General features: G+C 54.5%; 3 protein-coding genes across 7 annotated transcripts; 2 read left to right on the forward strand and 1 right to left on the reverse strand.

Annotated features, from left to right (window-relative positions):
• The first annotated feature begins 497 nt into the window (after positions 1 to 497).
• On the forward strand, positions 498 to 3,438 carry TYROBP (transmembrane immune signaling adaptor TYROBP). 3 transcript variants are annotated; one of them, XM_035023834.1, is made up of 5 exons: positions 498 to 635; positions 1,023 to 1,049; positions 1,202 to 1,336; positions 1,507 to 1,553; positions 3,205 to 3,438. In XM_035023834.1, the coding sequence occupies exons 1-5, from the start codon at positions 575 to 577 to the stop codon at positions 3,268 to 3,270; spliced, it is 336 nt and encodes a 111-aa protein (XP_034879725.1). In that variant the 5' UTR covers positions 498 to 574; the 3' UTR covers positions 3,271 to 3,438. The 3 variants fall into 3 exon arrangements, with proteins under 3 accessions (XP_034879725.1, XP_034879726.1, XP_034879727.1); XM_035023835.1 differs by having other exon boundaries at positions 499 to 635; positions 1,510 to 1,553; XM_035023836.1 differs by lacking the exons at positions 498 to 635; positions 1,023 to 1,049 and having other exon boundaries at positions 1,057 to 1,336; positions 1,510 to 1,553.
• Positions 3,439 to 3,574: 136 nt separating this feature from the next.
• Positions 3,575 to 5,007, reverse strand: HCST (hematopoietic cell signal transducer). Its single transcript, XM_035023852.1, has 4 exons — positions 4,914 to 5,007; positions 4,557 to 4,580; positions 3,950 to 4,081; positions 3,575 to 3,721 (listed from the first exon to the last, which is right to left on the reverse strand). Exons 1-4 carry the CDS (start codon positions 4,954 to 4,956, stop codon positions 3,681 to 3,683), a joined length of 240 nt encoding a protein of 79 aa, XP_034879743.1. The 5' UTR covers positions 4,957 to 5,007; the 3' UTR covers positions 3,575 to 3,680.
• Positions 5,008 to 6,363: 1,356 nt separating this feature from the next.
• NFKBID (NFKB inhibitor delta) lies at positions 6,364 to 13,751 on the forward strand. 3 transcript variants are annotated; one of them, XM_035023787.1, is made up of 12 exons: positions 6,364 to 6,449; positions 7,870 to 7,970; positions 8,167 to 8,227; positions 8,680 to 8,897; positions 9,136 to 9,326; positions 9,409 to 9,514; positions 9,632 to 9,778; positions 9,893 to 9,944; positions 10,039 to 10,187; positions 11,852 to 11,968; positions 12,307 to 12,471; positions 13,101 to 13,751. In XM_035023787.1, exons 4-12 carry the CDS (start codon positions 8,892 to 8,894, stop codon positions 13,152 to 13,154), a joined length of 987 nt encoding a protein of 328 aa, XP_034879678.1. In that variant the 5' UTR covers positions 6,364 to 6,449; positions 7,870 to 7,970; positions 8,167 to 8,227; positions 8,680 to 8,891; the 3' UTR covers positions 13,155 to 13,751. The 3 variants fall into 3 exon arrangements, with proteins under 3 accessions (XP_034879678.1, XP_034879679.1, XP_034879677.1); XM_035023788.1 differs by lacking the exon at positions 6,364 to 6,449 and adding an exon at positions 7,147 to 7,161; XM_035023786.1 differs by lacking the exons at positions 6,364 to 6,449; positions 8,680 to 8,897 and having other exon boundaries at positions 7,174 to 7,970.
• Positions 13,752 to 14,954: the final 1,203 nt, after the last annotated feature.

Genomic DNA, 14,954 nt, shown 5'->3' on the forward strand with positions numbered 1-14,954 from the left:
GGACCGAACGCCTGCTGCTCATTAGTGCCCATATCCTGATGGCTCTCTTTTAATATCCTATAAACATCACAAAGTTCTGATTATCAGATAATTATAGCTGGTGCTTATAAAAAGCTGACGAGTGTCGGACCCTGTTCTAGAGACATTAATCCATTTGCTCCCCCAAACCCCTACAAAATAGGCGCTATTTTACTCCTCATTTTACAGATAAGGAAACTGAGGCCCAGAGAGGTTGAATGACTTGTTTAAGTTTGCCCAGCCAGGAAGAGGCAAAACTCGCTTCAGTAATAGCCACTGACTCTTCCTGATACACTGAGGGCTGACCCCTGATCGGGGGTGGATGGGCACATGTACCCTTTTTCCTCTTATGTCCAGTGGTTAGGGGCCACAGCATGGCCCCCAGGGCGTCTTGGTCTAATTCTTCCTGGCATTATCTGTCTCCGTCCCTCCTCCTGTATTGTCCCCTCCTCCCTCCTGCCACCACCCACAGCAGACTTCCTCCTTCACTTGGTTGGACGCTACACCACATCCCACCAGCCCTTGGACTCCGGTGTCCAGCAGTGTCGCCTGCGTCATGGGGGTCCTTGGACCTTCCAACAGGCTCCTGTTCCTGCCTCTCCTTCTGACTGTGGGTGGTGAGTTGGGGGCTTCTACAGCTGCCTCCTGAGTCCCTGGGCTCAGCTTGGGGCAGAGCAGGGAGCGGGGTAGAAAGAGAACCAAAAGGGAGGTGGGGGAAAGCAGATCCCCAGTTCCCCAAAACTTATGGCTGTCTCCCAGAGCCTGAGACCCCAAGATGTGGCCGCTGGTAACAGCAGGGGGAGGGGACTCTATGGATGTTGCAACAGGACAAGTCGGGGTAGAAGTAACTTAGTCCAGTGACCTTGATGCCGGCCCACAGGTCCCACCAGACATCGCTTTCCACTCTTAATCTCCTAGCTATCAGGACCCACCCTCCCCAGCTCCTGTGCCCACCCTCCAATCACAGCCCCATGCCTCAATTTACCTTCTTTTTCTCTCCTCAGGTTTCAGCCCTGTCCAGGCACAGAACGGTAGGCCTGGACTCTGAAGTTCCCCTCCCTACCTCCTAAAGACCTCCCCATCTCTGTCTGTTCCCCAGTCTCTCCACACCTTCCCCTGCTGACACCTCCCGCCAGTTCCCATCTCCCAATGACCACCCCCAACCCCTGTGCCACATTCTCAGGATGCAACTGCTCCGTGGTAAGTCCTGGGGTGCTGGCAGGGATCGTGCTGGGGGACCTGGTGCTGACCCTCCTCATCGCCTTGGCTGTGTACTCCTTGGGCCGGCTGTTCCCTCGGGGGCGAGGGGCTGTGGAGGGTGAGTGAGGCTGGCAGGGGATAGCCTGGGACCCTCTGAGGGAGGGGTAAGCTCCCAAGTCACAACCATCCAAAGGGACAATGATGGAGGGGCTGATTTTGTAGCAGCAAAATGGTCCCAATTCACCACCTTAACTATCTCTGCACTCTGCGCTACTCCCCATCCCCCAGCAGTGACCAGGAAACCGCGCATCACTGAGACAGAGTCGCCTTATCAGGTGAGAAAACCAGCTTCTCCTCCTCACATCTCACTCTTACCCTGTGGGTGTCTGTCCTAAACATTTCCCCAGTCCTTCTAGAACCTAGACCCTAAAGCCACTTTCTCAGCAACATTTCAAACCCTCAAAGACTCATGGGGCATCTGTCCAAAGCTGCCTTCAGTGATCAATCATGACCTTATGCTCAGCTTAAAATGTGTGAGAAAACATAGGGAGGGCTTTACCTTCGCAAGAGCAAACGTAGGCCATAGTGAGAAGGCAGGCACGGAATTGTTCAGGACAGGATGATTTCTGGGAGAAGCTCTCAGAAGGGCAGAGGACATAATTCAGCCCTAATTTGGTAACTCCGAAGAGAGGAGTTTTAGAATTTTTTGGAAGATCCTATATCCCTTTGAGAAGCTGATGAAAGCTAGAGACTCCTCAGAAAAATCCACATAAAAATTTATAAAATTGTGCATATAATCTAGGGTTGGCACAGGTATCTTGAAACCCTTCTTAAGAACCACCATGCAGGGGCGCCTGGGTGGCTCAGTCAGTTAAGCATCTGACTCTTGATTTTGGCTCAGGTCATGATCTCAGGGTTGTGGGATCAAGCCCCGTCTGGCTTCGTGCTCAGTGGGGGTCTGCTTGGGATTCTCTCTCTCCCTTTCCCTTTTCCCCTCCACTCCCACTCGTTCTCTCTCTCTCTCAAATAAATAAATCTAAAACGAGAAATGATTCCCCTTCCACGTGCGCATGCGCGCGCTCTCTCTCTAAAAAAAAGAGCCACCACTCAGATAGAGGCATCTTTCCATTGCTTGCCTCTCTATCAGTGCCCTTTAGGGGGTCATGGGCTCCTGTGAGAATCTAATGGGAGCCAAACAGATCCCTTCCCATAAAGGTGCACACCCAGACATTTGCTTATGATTTCAGGGATTCAGTCTGAGGGCCTCTTGAGGCCATAGACCCCACCCCCCAAAATTGTAAGCCTTGTTCTGTGAAGTCTCTTACTTATCTGCAGCCAGGTTTGCTTTGCCTCACTTGTGGATAAAAAGTCTCTTTGTAAAGTGTAAGCATCTCGAGTTTGGCTTTGTGAGGTCCAGAAGAATGAGGGAATTTTCAGTTACCGGGGGTAGTGAAATTTTAGGGCAAAGCAATATTCTAATTTATTCATCCTTCAGTGGAATTTGTTGAGCACCTACATAGGAAGAGAGTTGACATCCCAGTTGGGGAGATGGACTTGAAGCAAATTAAGAGATAAGAAAATTTGGGGAGGTATCATGGGGAAATAAAACTGGTGTGACGGTGACTGGAGTGTGTGTCTGGTGGGGAGAAGTTAGATGGCAAAATCAAGAAATGCTTCTCTGAGGAAGTGACATGAGCTGAGACTTGAAGGGGGAGAAGGAACCATCCCTGGGAATATCTAGGAAACCCGTGTTCCAGGCAGAGAGAACAGCTTATGCAAAGGCCCTGAGGCTGGGGCGAAATGATGAGGCAGAGGAGACAGGGAAACACTAAATGCACTTGATTAAGATCCAGATCTTTTCCATGGCTACAAGGTTGAAGAAGCTGCTAGGAGCCTTATAGGCCACTGGGAGAAGGCTGAATTTTGTTATAAGTTTATTCAGTGGACCTCACCCACTAATGGTTCCCACCCTGTCCCTCCCATTAGGAGCTTCAAGGTCAGAGGTCAGATGTCTATAGTGACCTGAAAACACAGAGGCCTTATTACAAATGAGCCCAAACCACAGCAGTCAGCAACCTGATGCCTGGATCCAGTCATTCCTGATGCCTCCCTAGCACCCTATTCCTACTCCCACCAAGACACAGGTCCACAGAGTGCCCTCCCTGAGGGGTCAGACTTCTTTCCACTACTGTTCCCAAATAAACATGGCACACAAAAACACTGTTGAGTTATTCCAGATCTCTCGGCTGAGGGGGCAGGGATATGTGGGGTTCTGGGGGATCATGGACCCAGAAACAGCTAAATGGGAGGGAGGTTTGGGGACCTTGGGGTTCTTTGAGGAAGAATCAGAACCAGAGGTAGTTTAATTGCTTTATTCCACCCCAAAGTGGGGAGTGCGTTTCCTGTGTGGCCGCACACAATGTGGGATGAGAGGGTCAGAAGTCAAAGGTCTCACAAGGGGGTCAGCCCCTGCCCAGCATGTTGATGTAGACTTTGTCATTTTCTGGGGGTGGGGGAGAGAAAGCATGAGGCCTGACCACCTACCACCCACCCACATCTCCACCTTCCTGGGGGCCCCCTGCCTCAGGGGTTTCCTCCGGAGTTCCCCCCTGCACCGCCTCCAGGGTTTCCCCAGCATCTCCTCCAGGGCTTCCCTGGGGGGCCCCTCCCTTGGGGACCCCCTCTCTAGGGACACCTCTCCCTCCGGGCCCCACCCTGTCTCTGCCCTCACCTAGGGGGGGCCTGTGGCGTGGGCAGGCACACACAAACACCACGGCAATGATGAGCAGCGACACCACCGCGTCGGCAGCCATGAGCCCTGCCAGGATTGGCAGAGAGAGGGGCCCACATCCGGAACAGGAACCTGGAGGGTGCGGCAGAGACAAGAAGGAGCTTGAGGGAGGTTCCAAACCCTGAGGGCTGCACTCGGGGCCTATGGGGCCCGAGGAAGTCCCTGGGGGGAGGCAGGAGTGTCTGAGATTCCCTGAGGTTGACTTGCGGGATGAAAAGGGAGGTGGGGGTCTGGAGAGAAGCCTGGGGCGGGGGGGCGGGCGGGGGCGGGGGTGTCCCAGCATAGAGAGACATATGTGGTTCTTTGGGCATAGTGGGTACTCCCAAAGAAGGCTGGGGGGTGGCCGAGTCCCTGGGGCTTCAATTTGGTGATGAGGCAGGGATCTGGGGACCCAGAAAGGACTGCAGTTCCCCTGGGGGCTCTGATTTGGGGCTGAGAGGTGAGCTGGTGACCTAGAGAGCCACCGGGGGTGTTCCAGGACCCTCAGGCCACACTTCAGGGATAGAAGCAGTACCACGGCAAAAGGGAAGGGGTGCTGATTTCTCACCTGGGGTCACCCCAGCTGCAGCCACTGTGAAAAGAGAGGGAAAGTGGATTAGCAGGGAGAGGTGCTGTCCTGAGAAGTAACCTCCATTCCGGAGAGAGCAAATGAGAAAGAGGCCAGAGAGACAGAAAATCAGAAGTCGAAGTAGAGACAGACCCAGCAGTGAGAAGCGGAGGTTGCCAGGCAGCTACCCCAGACTGAGCTTCTCTCCCCAAAGAACCAGGCTCTGAAGCCGGAACAGATCTCCAGGAAGGGAGGGGTCCTGGGAGGACGTCCCTTGGCACTCCTCCCTTCAGAGGCCACCCAAGCCACCCCTCTCATAAGGACTCTGCCTGCCGCCCCCATAACCACTGGCTTTACCCGGGAGCAAAAGCAGGAGCAGGGTGACACCTGAAGGAGCCATGCTGGGCTGGCGGCAAGAAGCGGTCTGGCAAAAGGCTTTGGCCCAGAGAAGTCCTGAGGAACAGTGGGGGAGTAAAGGAGGAGCAATAGCGGATGTTGCCCTGCTGGTGGCAAGGTCACCTGCTTCCTGTGTGAGGGTGTAGAGGGGGAGAAGTGGTGGGTCCCTGTGACTGCCTTTGGGGATGAACTGGGGGTAGGGTCAGAGACCAGGGAGGCTGCTCTGATTGTCCCAGGTGGGAGGTGACAGATGGACCAGGTTGTGGGCATTGAGGAGATTCTGAAGAGATTTTGGAGGTAGAACCAACAAAACTTGCTGATCCACTAGGTATGGGTGTGTATGAGAGAGAGGGATTCAGGATGAGCAAAGCTTCTGGACTAACCAGCTGAAAAGACTGAGTATCTTTTGACAGAGATGGAGAAGGAGGGGAGCAGGTTTAGGGGGAAAGTGCCAAGGTCTGGGGACACTGAGTTGGAAATGCCTGATAGATCTCCCTGCAGAACTGGATGACCACAGCTGCATCTGTGAATTCAGGGATAAGTCTCTGGTCTGGAGATGTAAATTTTGGGGTTGATGGCTTATGGATGGTATTTGAAGCCACGGGACTGGATGAGATCACCAAGGAAGTGAGTTCAGACAGAGGAGTGCCCCTGGCCCCCAAGAATGGGTGAAGAGGTGGAAACAGCCGGGGAAACTGGGAAGGAACAACATGTGAGGGAGGAGAGCCAGGAGAGCAGAAGTCTTGAAGGCCTGGGAGAAATGATTAACATGGCCACCCACGTGGGAGCTGAGAATGAGCCTCCCCTGGGAATGTCAGTTGGCTCGAGGGCCGGGAGTTCCTGTCCTCTTAGCTCACAGCTATACCACAGCACCCAGCAAAGTACCTCCCTTGCAGTAATAAATTATTTTTAAAGACGAATGAATAAACGAGAACTGACCTCTGAAAAAGAAGGTGATGTGGCGAAGAGGGAGAAAAAATTTGAGTCCACCAATGTCACTCTTACCTACAGCCTTCCCTCCCTTGGGACCAGGAAGTCCTGAACCCCAGCATCCTCTTACCCCAGGACTCAGTAATGCTGTCCCCTCCCAGCCCAGGCCCCAGAAATCAAAGACTCCGGCAACCCCTTGGACAGAGACCCAGAAGTCCAGGTCCCTAGTGCCCTCCTCCTTCAGGTGTCTAACCCCAGCCGCTTCTCCCTCAGACCAAAGATGGGGTCCACCAGCTCCCTCTTTCCAGGGAGGCTCAGGAGTCTGGCCCTCAATGTCAGCCCCGCCCATTCAGACTGGTCTTGTTCAAGCGCGACCCGGGGACTCCCGGGCCTGTGGGCGGGGCCCTGCCCTTGACTGGGCGGGGCCAGAACCCCAGTTTAAAAACTCGCGGGGCACCGACCCTAGATCCGGGACCCGGCGGCGGCTTCGCGGGGGAAGAGCGAGGCTGGCGCAGCGCCGAGGCCGCGGCCCTGGGGGCCCGCAATCCGCGCCACGGAATCCGCGAGGTAATGGAGGGGCTGGGGAGGTGAGGCACCCTCGGCCTCTTGAGAGAGCGAGGGCTGGAGGCCGGCTCTTGCGAACCTGAGGGACGGGGCTGGAGCATCAAGCCTGGGTGCTGAGAGTGAGCGCACTCGGTGTTTGGAGGGGGCAGGGGGCCAGGACTTCTGGGTGGTGGTGGAGGAGCGGCTGGGATTCTGGGCTCCTGGGTCCTGGGGTGGGGGGAGGGTAAGGGACCGGGGATTCAGAATCCTGGGTCCGGGGGCGACAGGGCTGGGAGCCCCGACCCCTGGGTCCTGCGGGAGGAAGGGGCTGGCGGCCCCGACTCCTTGCTCTAGGCAGGGGGAGATGGAGTCCTGGGGGCGTGGTTGTTTAAAAATCAGCCACGAGGGGTGTGGGTCAGGTCCGGCGCCCGGCCCCAGGGGTCCACGCTGGCCTTGACCCTGCCCGGGCCCCGGGAATTCCCGAGTCCCCACCCACCCCAGGTCCCCGGGCTGAGCAGGAATTCCCCACGTGCGGGGATTCCGAGAGCTCCACGCCTGGCCGCGCGCCCCGCCTCTAAGCGGGACACCTGCGGCGCGCCGCCGGGAGAGGAAGGGGTGGATGGAAGATTCCCTTGCGTGAGCGCCGTGACGTCAGCACGTCGTGTCTGGGCTGTTTCCGAGTTCGCCCTCCCTCCTCCGCTTAACCCTTCCTCCGCCGGAACCAGGGCTCAGAAGGGTGAGGGTTGAGGGTCCGGATTTCCGGGGTGGTGCGGACCAGGCTTCTGGAAACTGGGACTGCCAGGTGCAAGGGAGGGCGAAGCTGAGGGCCCGGACTCCTGGGTCCTGGGAAAAGGGGGACTAGGCTCTCGGAGTCCCGCAGAATGGGGCCTGGACTCTTAGGTCTGAAGGGGGGATGGGGTCTGGACTTCTGGAGCCCCGGTGAGCTCGGGGGCTCTTGATTCGTGGTTCCTTGGGGAGAGGGGCTGGGGACTCGGACGCCTGGTTTCCCGAGGAAAGTGTGTCAGGTCAGCTTCTAGGGCAGAGAGATGTTGGGAACCTGGATGTGCATCTCCAGGGAGTGATTCCCAGCGACCCCCGCCCCCCCGCCCCAGGCCTGGGGACTGGGAGATCTGGGGGCTGGGATTTTTCTCGGAAGTTGAGGGGGGGAGGTGCCGCAGAGGAGCGCCCTCCTCCCCCTTCCTCAGTTTCCACGACGCTGGTGGAAAGTTGGGTCAGAGGGGAAAGTGCGGAGCAAAGGGAAGGAAACGGCGGAGGCGGAAGCTGCACCTGAAAGCTAAGATTGGCTTTGGAGTTCTCAGGCGGCGTCAGTGTGCCAGTTTTTCCGCGCAGGAGGGCGAGGGAGGGTGCCTGAATCCACTCCCCCGCGAAGTTGGGTGGCTTAAGGACCTCTGATTGCTTCCCCCCCGCCTCCCCCGCCGCGTAGTGAGCCGGAGTGAACGCAGCCACTGCCCATCACAGACCGTGAAGAAGCTCCTGGAAGAACAGAGGCGCCGTCAGCAGCAGCCGGACGCTGGTGGGGTACCGGTAAGGTCCATGAAGCCCCGCAAACTATAATTCGTGAGGCTATGTCCTGTTGGGCAGAGACTTGGTGGCTTGCGGGCCCTCGGAGCAGATGAGAGGTGTAGTCCTGACTTAGATGCTCTGTGGGTGGGGATTGGATGCTGAGGGATCTGTCAGATAAATTCCCCCTTGTTCCTTTTTTTTGTTTATCCCCCTACAGGGACAGTTTCCGCCTCCCCTGGCCCAGTCCCTGACCCCATCTGTGAATGAGAGTGAGGCTGGTAAGTCTGGAAACTCATCTGGTTCCCTCAGCTTGCAGCCCCAGCTTTCTTCAGGGACTCAAACATTCCAAATCTTAGAACTTTGGGGAACTTAGGAGTCAGACCCTCTTTCTTGCTTGGACCCGGTAGCAGTTTGAGCTCCCAGATTCTCTGGAGCCCACGGGTCTATGTACACAGTCCTTGGGTGTTCCAGGGGCCCAGGCTCCCAGCCTTTTGCTGCTCCCTGGGTCCAGGCCCTCCACCCTCAGTGTCCCTAGGGTCCAGCCACCAGAAGTCCAAGCCTTCAACCCCTTGGTGTCCTGGCTTCTGAGTCCCAGCCCTTTGGTGTCCCACAAGTACTAGCTGTCAGTACCTTGGGAGATTCCAGGCCCTCACACCCGTCCTCCAGCCTTGGTCGTGACTTCCCCAACTCTGGTAACCAGGCCTGCCCCTGCTCCTCCTCTCACACACAGGCCATTCTCGCTTCCCAGTACACCAAGAGACTGTGGGTTCTGGACTTGGCAGCCTGGCTCCCACCACAGGCTTTCCAGACTGGGACCCCAACACGCATGCTGCCTACACAGACAGCCCCTACTCTTACCCTGCTTCTGCTGCTGAAGGCTTCCCGACTCCTGACTTCTACCCGCCCTCCGACCCAGGGTGGCAGTGTTCATTTTCTGTGGGGATGGAGGTGAGATACAGACTGGGAACAGGAGGATGCTGAAGGGCCCCTAAAATTCCCAGTTGCCCTCATGCTAGATTAAGATCCCATTCTTCAGATGGGCAAAGCTGAGGCCCCACGGTCCAAGGTTACTTGGTACAGAGGGGTCACCCAGCCACTCTACCTGGCACTCTGTCTGTGTACGTGTGTATGTTAGGAAGCGGGAATTCTCAGCTGACTGGCTCTGCCCACCACATGTATCCTTCAGGACTCCCTGGATACCCGGCTTTATGCAGAACCTTCCCTGCCACAGGCAGGATCCTGGAGAGGTTCCGGACTCCCCCTAGGACCCCCACAGTTACCCCCTATGGCCACTGGACCATCCCTGGACACAGCCCGTGCTCACATGCTGGCTTTGGGGCCACAACAGCTGCTGGCCCAGGACGAGGAGGGAGACACGTGAGTATAGGGGATTGCCGTCTGCCTGTTCCTGGCTTCGCTGGGGTGCTGTGCTCACTGCTTGTCCCCTACCTGTCCTCAGGCTCCTGCATCTGTTCGCGGCTCGGGGGCTGCGCTGGGCAGCATATGCCGCAGCTGAGATGCTCCAAGTGTACAAACATCTGGACATCCGTGAGCATAAGGGCAAGGTGAGGGCCAGGGGCCTGGACTCCTGGCTTTGAAGGGAAAAGGTCTGGGGGCCTGGGTTGTTGGCTTTCAGAGGGGACGAGCCTGGGGGCCCAGACTGACCTTCTTATCCCCTGCAGACCCCTCTCCTGGTGGCTGCTGCCGCCAACCAGCCCCTGATTGTGGAGGATCTACTGAACCTCGGAGCAGAGCCCAATGCCACTGATCATCAGGGACGTTCTGTCTTGCATGTGGCTGCTACCTATGGGCTTCCAGGCATCCTCTCGGTACGGCCAGCTGGCCGGTGGGGTAATGGGATGGACTGGTTCCTCAGATCCTGGCTTCCAGGGCTAGGAGGCCTGGGGAGACTCTAATCCAGCACTGTGCCTTCTCCTCCTCAGGCTGTGATTAACTCGGGGGTTCAGGTTGACCTAGAAGCCAGAGACTTCGAGGGTAAGTTGGGTGGCGGGCAGGGTGGGTATGGCAGGTGGGGCTGGGGTGGGGTGAGCACTCTGGATGCAGAGCCCTCACCGTCTCCATCCTGCAGGCCTCACCCCTCTCCACACAGCCATCCTGGCCCTCAACGTTGCTATGCACCCACCTGACCTATGTCCCCGGGTGCTGAGCACCCAGGCCCGAGACAGGCTGGCTTGTGTCCAGATGTTGCTGCACATGGGTGCTGATCACACCAGCCAGGTGAGTGGAGCAGTGGGCAGCCGGCCCCTAGAAGGGTGTGTGGGATGGGTCACCTGGATGTCCAGGGCTCCAACAAACGCTGATTTTGCCCCTTGCCAGCCATGTGAACTTGAGTACGTGGCTTCATTTTTCTGTGCCCCAGAGGATAAGATTACTGATCTTAGCTTATATTTATCAAGCACTTACCATTCATCAAGCACTGAGTGTCACAGATTAGCTAATCGAATCCTCACCAACCCCCTTTGACATGTGCACTGTTATTACTTTTCCTGCTTTATGGATAGAGAAACTGAGGCACAGGAATCAAAATCTTACAGCTTGTAAGAGTCAGAGAGGGGATTAGAATAAGGTGGCCTCATGCCAGACCCCACACCTTCACGGTTATGTTCTCCTCCCCCCTCTGGTGGTAGCTCCTTCACGGGCTGGCTGAGAGAATTAAGCATCCACTTATTGTTTTGTTTCGTTTTTTAGTTAAAGAATTTTGAACACAGATAAAATACAGAAAATAGTATAGTGACCTCCCTGTCCCCAACATCAATAATCAGCAACTTGTACCCAGTCCTGCCCCATCCATTCCTCGACCTTCCTATAGTATTTTAAAGCAAACCCAAGCATGTATTTTTATCCACAAAAATTTGTGTCTTTAAAGTTAAGAACTCTTTTAACCTTAATACCATCATTTCACCTTAAAAAAAATTAATCTCATGATATCAAATATCCTGGCTGTGTTCAAATTTCTGATTGACTCTAAAGCGATATATATTGTTTTTTCATTAAAAAAAACCTCGGATCCAAATAAAGCCCACATGTTGCCATTATAAGACTTTTATTTAATTTTTTTTTAAGATTTTATTTATTTATTTGAGAGAGAGAGTGAGAGCACAAGAGGGGGGAGCGGGAGAGGGAGAAGCAGACTCCCTGCCGAGCAGGGAGCCCGATGCGTGACTCGATCCCGGGACTCCAGGACCATGACCTGAGCCGAAGGCAGTCGCTTAACCAACTGAGCCACACAGGCGCCCGCCATTATAAGACTTTTAAAGTCGTTCTTAACCTAGAGCTTCCTGCTCTATCTCCTTGTCTCCTCTTCATTATTTATCTGGTGAGCCAACTAGGTTGTTTTGCCTTGTATAAGCACATCATATTTTTAATGTCCATTATCATTCCAAACTCTTGAAAGGCACATAATAAAGCTTTATTGTGGAAAATGTCTTTTTATTTGCTCCAAAATATGAAGAGAACAACTCAGTATGGAAGCGCATCTGGGCTTAGTGAGTCCCCTGATTAATGCTGCTCAAGTCCCATCCTTACAGATAAAGTACAGTCCATGTGGGATGTGGATACATTTTACTGTGCTTAATAGAATGTCGGGTGGCCAGGGCAGCTGCTGGCCCAGAACTCTTTTGGAGGATTAGATAAGAATGTTTTTCTCAAAGACACTCGGGCTAGAAAATTGTCAAAATAAACATACAGTCCTGTGATGTGTATGATGTGAATGGCTCCCCCTTAAAGGTGGTACTCTTGTATAGTGCACAACATAGATAACTGTGTAAGGCACCCCTGGGTGCTTGCAAAGGAGAGACAAGGTGTCTAAAGGCTTTTGGGTTTTGTGGGAGGGGCTCTGGGTGTGAGGACTGGCCTGACCTCCGCCGTTTCTTTCTCTACAGGAGATCAAGAGCAATAAGACAGTTCTGCATCTGGCTGTGCAGGCCGCCAATCCTACCCTGGTTCAGCTGCTGCTTGAGCTGCCCCAGGGAGACTTGCGGGCCTTTGTCAACATGAAGGTGGGGGCCTAGGTTAGAATGTACGAGTGTGTGAGATGTGATGGAGAAGGGCAGGGGGATGTTGGGAGGCCTGTGGGCTGTGGCTATGGCAGGGACAATGTAGGGAACAAAGGTGGGGACCGTATAGGATGTGGCTGTAGATTGTAGGAATGTATAGGACATAGACCGAGGGGTGTGTGGAATGTGATTGTAGAGGGGATTCTGGGATGTGAGTAGGGGCACGCGGATGTGGCTGTGAAGGCGGGAGTGTGGGACTTGGCTGTGGCAGACTCTGAAGTGTTGAGGGTCCAGGCCAGCTGAATCCAAATCCTTAGCAGTCTTCCCTTCACTGTCCCCAGGCCCATGGGAACACAGCCCTCCACATGGCGGCCGCCCTGCCCCCTGGGCCCCCCCAGGAGGCTATCGTGCGGCGCCTGCTGGCAGCTGGGGCAGATCCAACACTGCGAAACCTGGAGAATGAGCAGCCCGTCCACCTGCTGCGGCCTGGGCCGGGCCCTGAGGGGGTGAGCATGGAGCCCACCCTGACTGCAGAGTGGCCTCTGACCTAACGGGGTGAACCCCTGACCCTACCCATTTATGACTTTAGAGGGTGACTTTTAATCTCAGAAGGTGACCTTGATCCCTATCCAAACCTGACTTGAAAATGTGACCTCTGACCCCAGTGTTTTATTTTTGACCTGGTATTGGTGACTCCTCCTGACCTCTACTTCAACCCTGACCTCTACTTCTAACCCTGAATCCTGACCTCAAGGTGTGACCTTGGATTCCCAAGTATGGCCTCCAAGCCCCTGCCCCAGCCCTGAGTTCTGACCTCTCAAAGTGGGACTTCTGACCCCTAAATGTGACCTCTGACCCCTTGCCTCTACCGTTCGACTCCTAGTGCTCAATGTTAACCCCAAAGTGGGAATCCCCAACCAGCAACACCTTCCCCCTTCATCCCTTCTGGCTCCTGAACCTTTTCTCAGTGTGTGAACCATCATCCCTAACCCCAGATCTTGACTCTGAACCTCTGACCTGCAAACCCAATTGATCCTACGCTGCTTCTCCACCTTCCCCTCCAACTTCACAGGGTTTGTGGCCCTGACCTCTCTTTCCAGCCTCCTTAACTTCTCTTCCCCTGTCTTGTCTGCAGCTCCGGCAGCTATTGAAGAGGAGCCGTGTGGCACCCCCAGGCTTGTCCTCTTAGGACTCAAACCCAGAACCTGGACTGATTTTCCAGTCCCCACCGTCCTGTGGGACAGCCAGCGTATGCTAATGTTGCAAATCCATGATAATGTATGTGGAATGTCCTGCCATCGGGGTCTTACATTAAAACCCCAACATGGCTGCTGGGGGTAAACAATCCCCAATATTTGGGGTGGCGTAATACCCCTCCCCCACCCACAAGGAGCCCTCTTGATGATTTCTGTGAAATCGAGGCCCCTTGATTGTTTCTGTGAAACACCCTAGACCCCTAACCCTTTCTCCATTGGGATCTTTTGGGACCCCTTCCCTACTCAACTCTAGTTCAACTCACCTAGAACCCCAGATGGGATTTCCCTACACAGTACTTGGGGTACCCCCAGAATAGCTCCCAGTGTCATCCAGTAGAGCTCCTAAGATGACCCCCCAAACCTCCGCAGGACCCACACCATTCAGGTCCTTACCCCTGAGACATAGGAAGGACTCTCCTAGATTGGAGTCCCCTAGGTCCTATGCTTTCTAATTCAGAACTCAGATCTCCGCATTTCCAGTGAATCCCTCCCCTATCTGAAACTTCTTATTAAACTCAGTTTGGACTGCACTGTCATTGTCTCAGTCTCTGGGGGTGTTGGTGCAGGGGAGCGGCCGTGGTGCTTGGCTGAGGAGGCATGTTCGGATGACTGTGTGGGGTGGGGTGTGTAGCAGACTGGAGGTGCCAAGTCTGCATCGTGTCACCTTTACCCTGTCAGCACCTGGTGGTCTGCCTGCCTGTGGCAGGCAGTGTTCCCATGGGCCTGGGGACCCGCGAGACCACTGGTGCCCACTCTACCCTGGGTATGAGCCTGGTAGCCTTAACTGCCAATGAGTTTATGCCACTTCCTATCTAACAGCCCTCAAAGCAGAGACTGAAAGGAGATGGTACAGAAAGACTCCAGATCCCCCACCTCTCTATGAGGATAATGTGGAAGTGTGTGTTCTACACAGGCTCCCAGAGCTCCCCAACAGAATTACGCTCCTGTTCCCCACGCTAGCTCTGGCTTGATGACATACCCTTTCCTGACTGCTTTCCCTTTTCTGTGTCCTGTCCCACCTCCTGAGATCCATACCCGAGCCGAAGGCAGGTGCCCAACCATCTGAGCCACCCAGGCGCCCCAAGAGGAAGTGTTCTAAGAGAACAAGTCCTAGCTTGCATCATGCTTGTTGACATCACACTGGTCAAAGTTATTCACATGGCCAAGCCCAGAATTTGGGGAGGGGGCACTACACCAGGGCTTGAATATTGGGAGGTGGAGTTTCAGGAGCTTCCTGTGTTAGTCTTCCACATGAGCAGCCCTGTACCAGCACACATTGCTCTTCTGTGTATGCACATGGTGGCAGGTGACCCATGAAGAATTCATGGGAATATTACTCCATAGATTCTAAGAACTTAACTGGAATTGCTCTTACAGTCATTGTGTGGCATAGTTTAATTTCTGTATTTTTTCCTTTGTGGTACATAAAGGTATTTTATCTATCTATCTATCATCTATCATCTCTCTATCATCTATCATCTTAGAGAGAGAGTGTGTGAGTGGGGGGTGGGGCAGAGGGGGAGGGAGAGGGACGAGCAGACTCCGTGCTGAGCTTGGAGCCCAACGTGGAGCTCAATCCCAGTACTCATGATCAGTCCGGAGCCAAAACCAAGAGTTGGATGCTCAAAAGACTGAGCCACCCGGGCGCCCCCATAGGGATATTTCTTATCATTGATGGCATCTTAGAGTCGACTGACATATAAGATTTATATCCCATCATGTATCAACAAACA

This window comes from Mirounga leonina, unplaced genomic scaffold (genome assembly GCF_011800145.1).
Source record: "Mirounga leonina isolate KUSES-001 unplaced genomic scaffold, KU_Mleo_1.0 Mir_177, whole genome shotgun sequence".
In the NCBI taxonomy this organism is placed as follows: Eukaryota; Metazoa; Chordata; class Mammalia; order Carnivora; family Phocidae; genus Mirounga; species Mirounga leonina.

Bases quoted from the DNA above. Each gene is read 5' to 3' on its own strand.
- HCST (XM_035023852.1), bottom strand. From the start codon at position 4,956: ATGGCTCCTTCAGGTGTCACCCTGCTCCTGCTTTTGCTCCCGG. The intron at 4,082-4,556 runs GTGAGAAATCAG...CGCACCCTCCAG, and splicing joins TGCAGCTGGGGTGACCCCAG to GTTCCTGTTCCGGATGTGGG. The intron at 3,722-3,949 runs GTGAGGGCAGAG...CCCCACCCCCAG, and splicing joins ACGCCACAGGCCCCCCCTAG to AAAATGACAAAGTCTACATC.
- TYROBP (XM_035023834.1), top strand. From the start codon at position 575: ATGGGGGTCCTTGGACCTTCCAACAGGCTCCTGTTCCTGCCTCTCCTT. The intron at 636-1,022 runs GTGAGTTGGGGG...TTCTCTCCTCAG, and splicing joins TCTCCTTCTGACTGTGGGTG to GTTTCAGCCCTGTCCAGGCA. The intron at 1,337-1,506 runs GTGAGTGAGGCT...CCCATCCCCCAG, and splicing joins GGGGCGAGGGGCTGTGGAGG to CAGTGACCAGGAAACCGCGC.
- NFKBID (XM_035023786.1), top strand. The intron at 9,515-9,631 runs GTGAGGGCCAGG...TATCCCCTGCAG, and splicing joins TCCGTGAGCATAAGGGCAAG to ACCCCTCTCCTGGTGGCTGC. The intron at 10,188-11,851 runs GTGAGTGGAGCA...CTTTCTCTACAG, and splicing joins GTGCTGATCACACCAGCCAG to GAGATCAAGAGCAATAAGAC.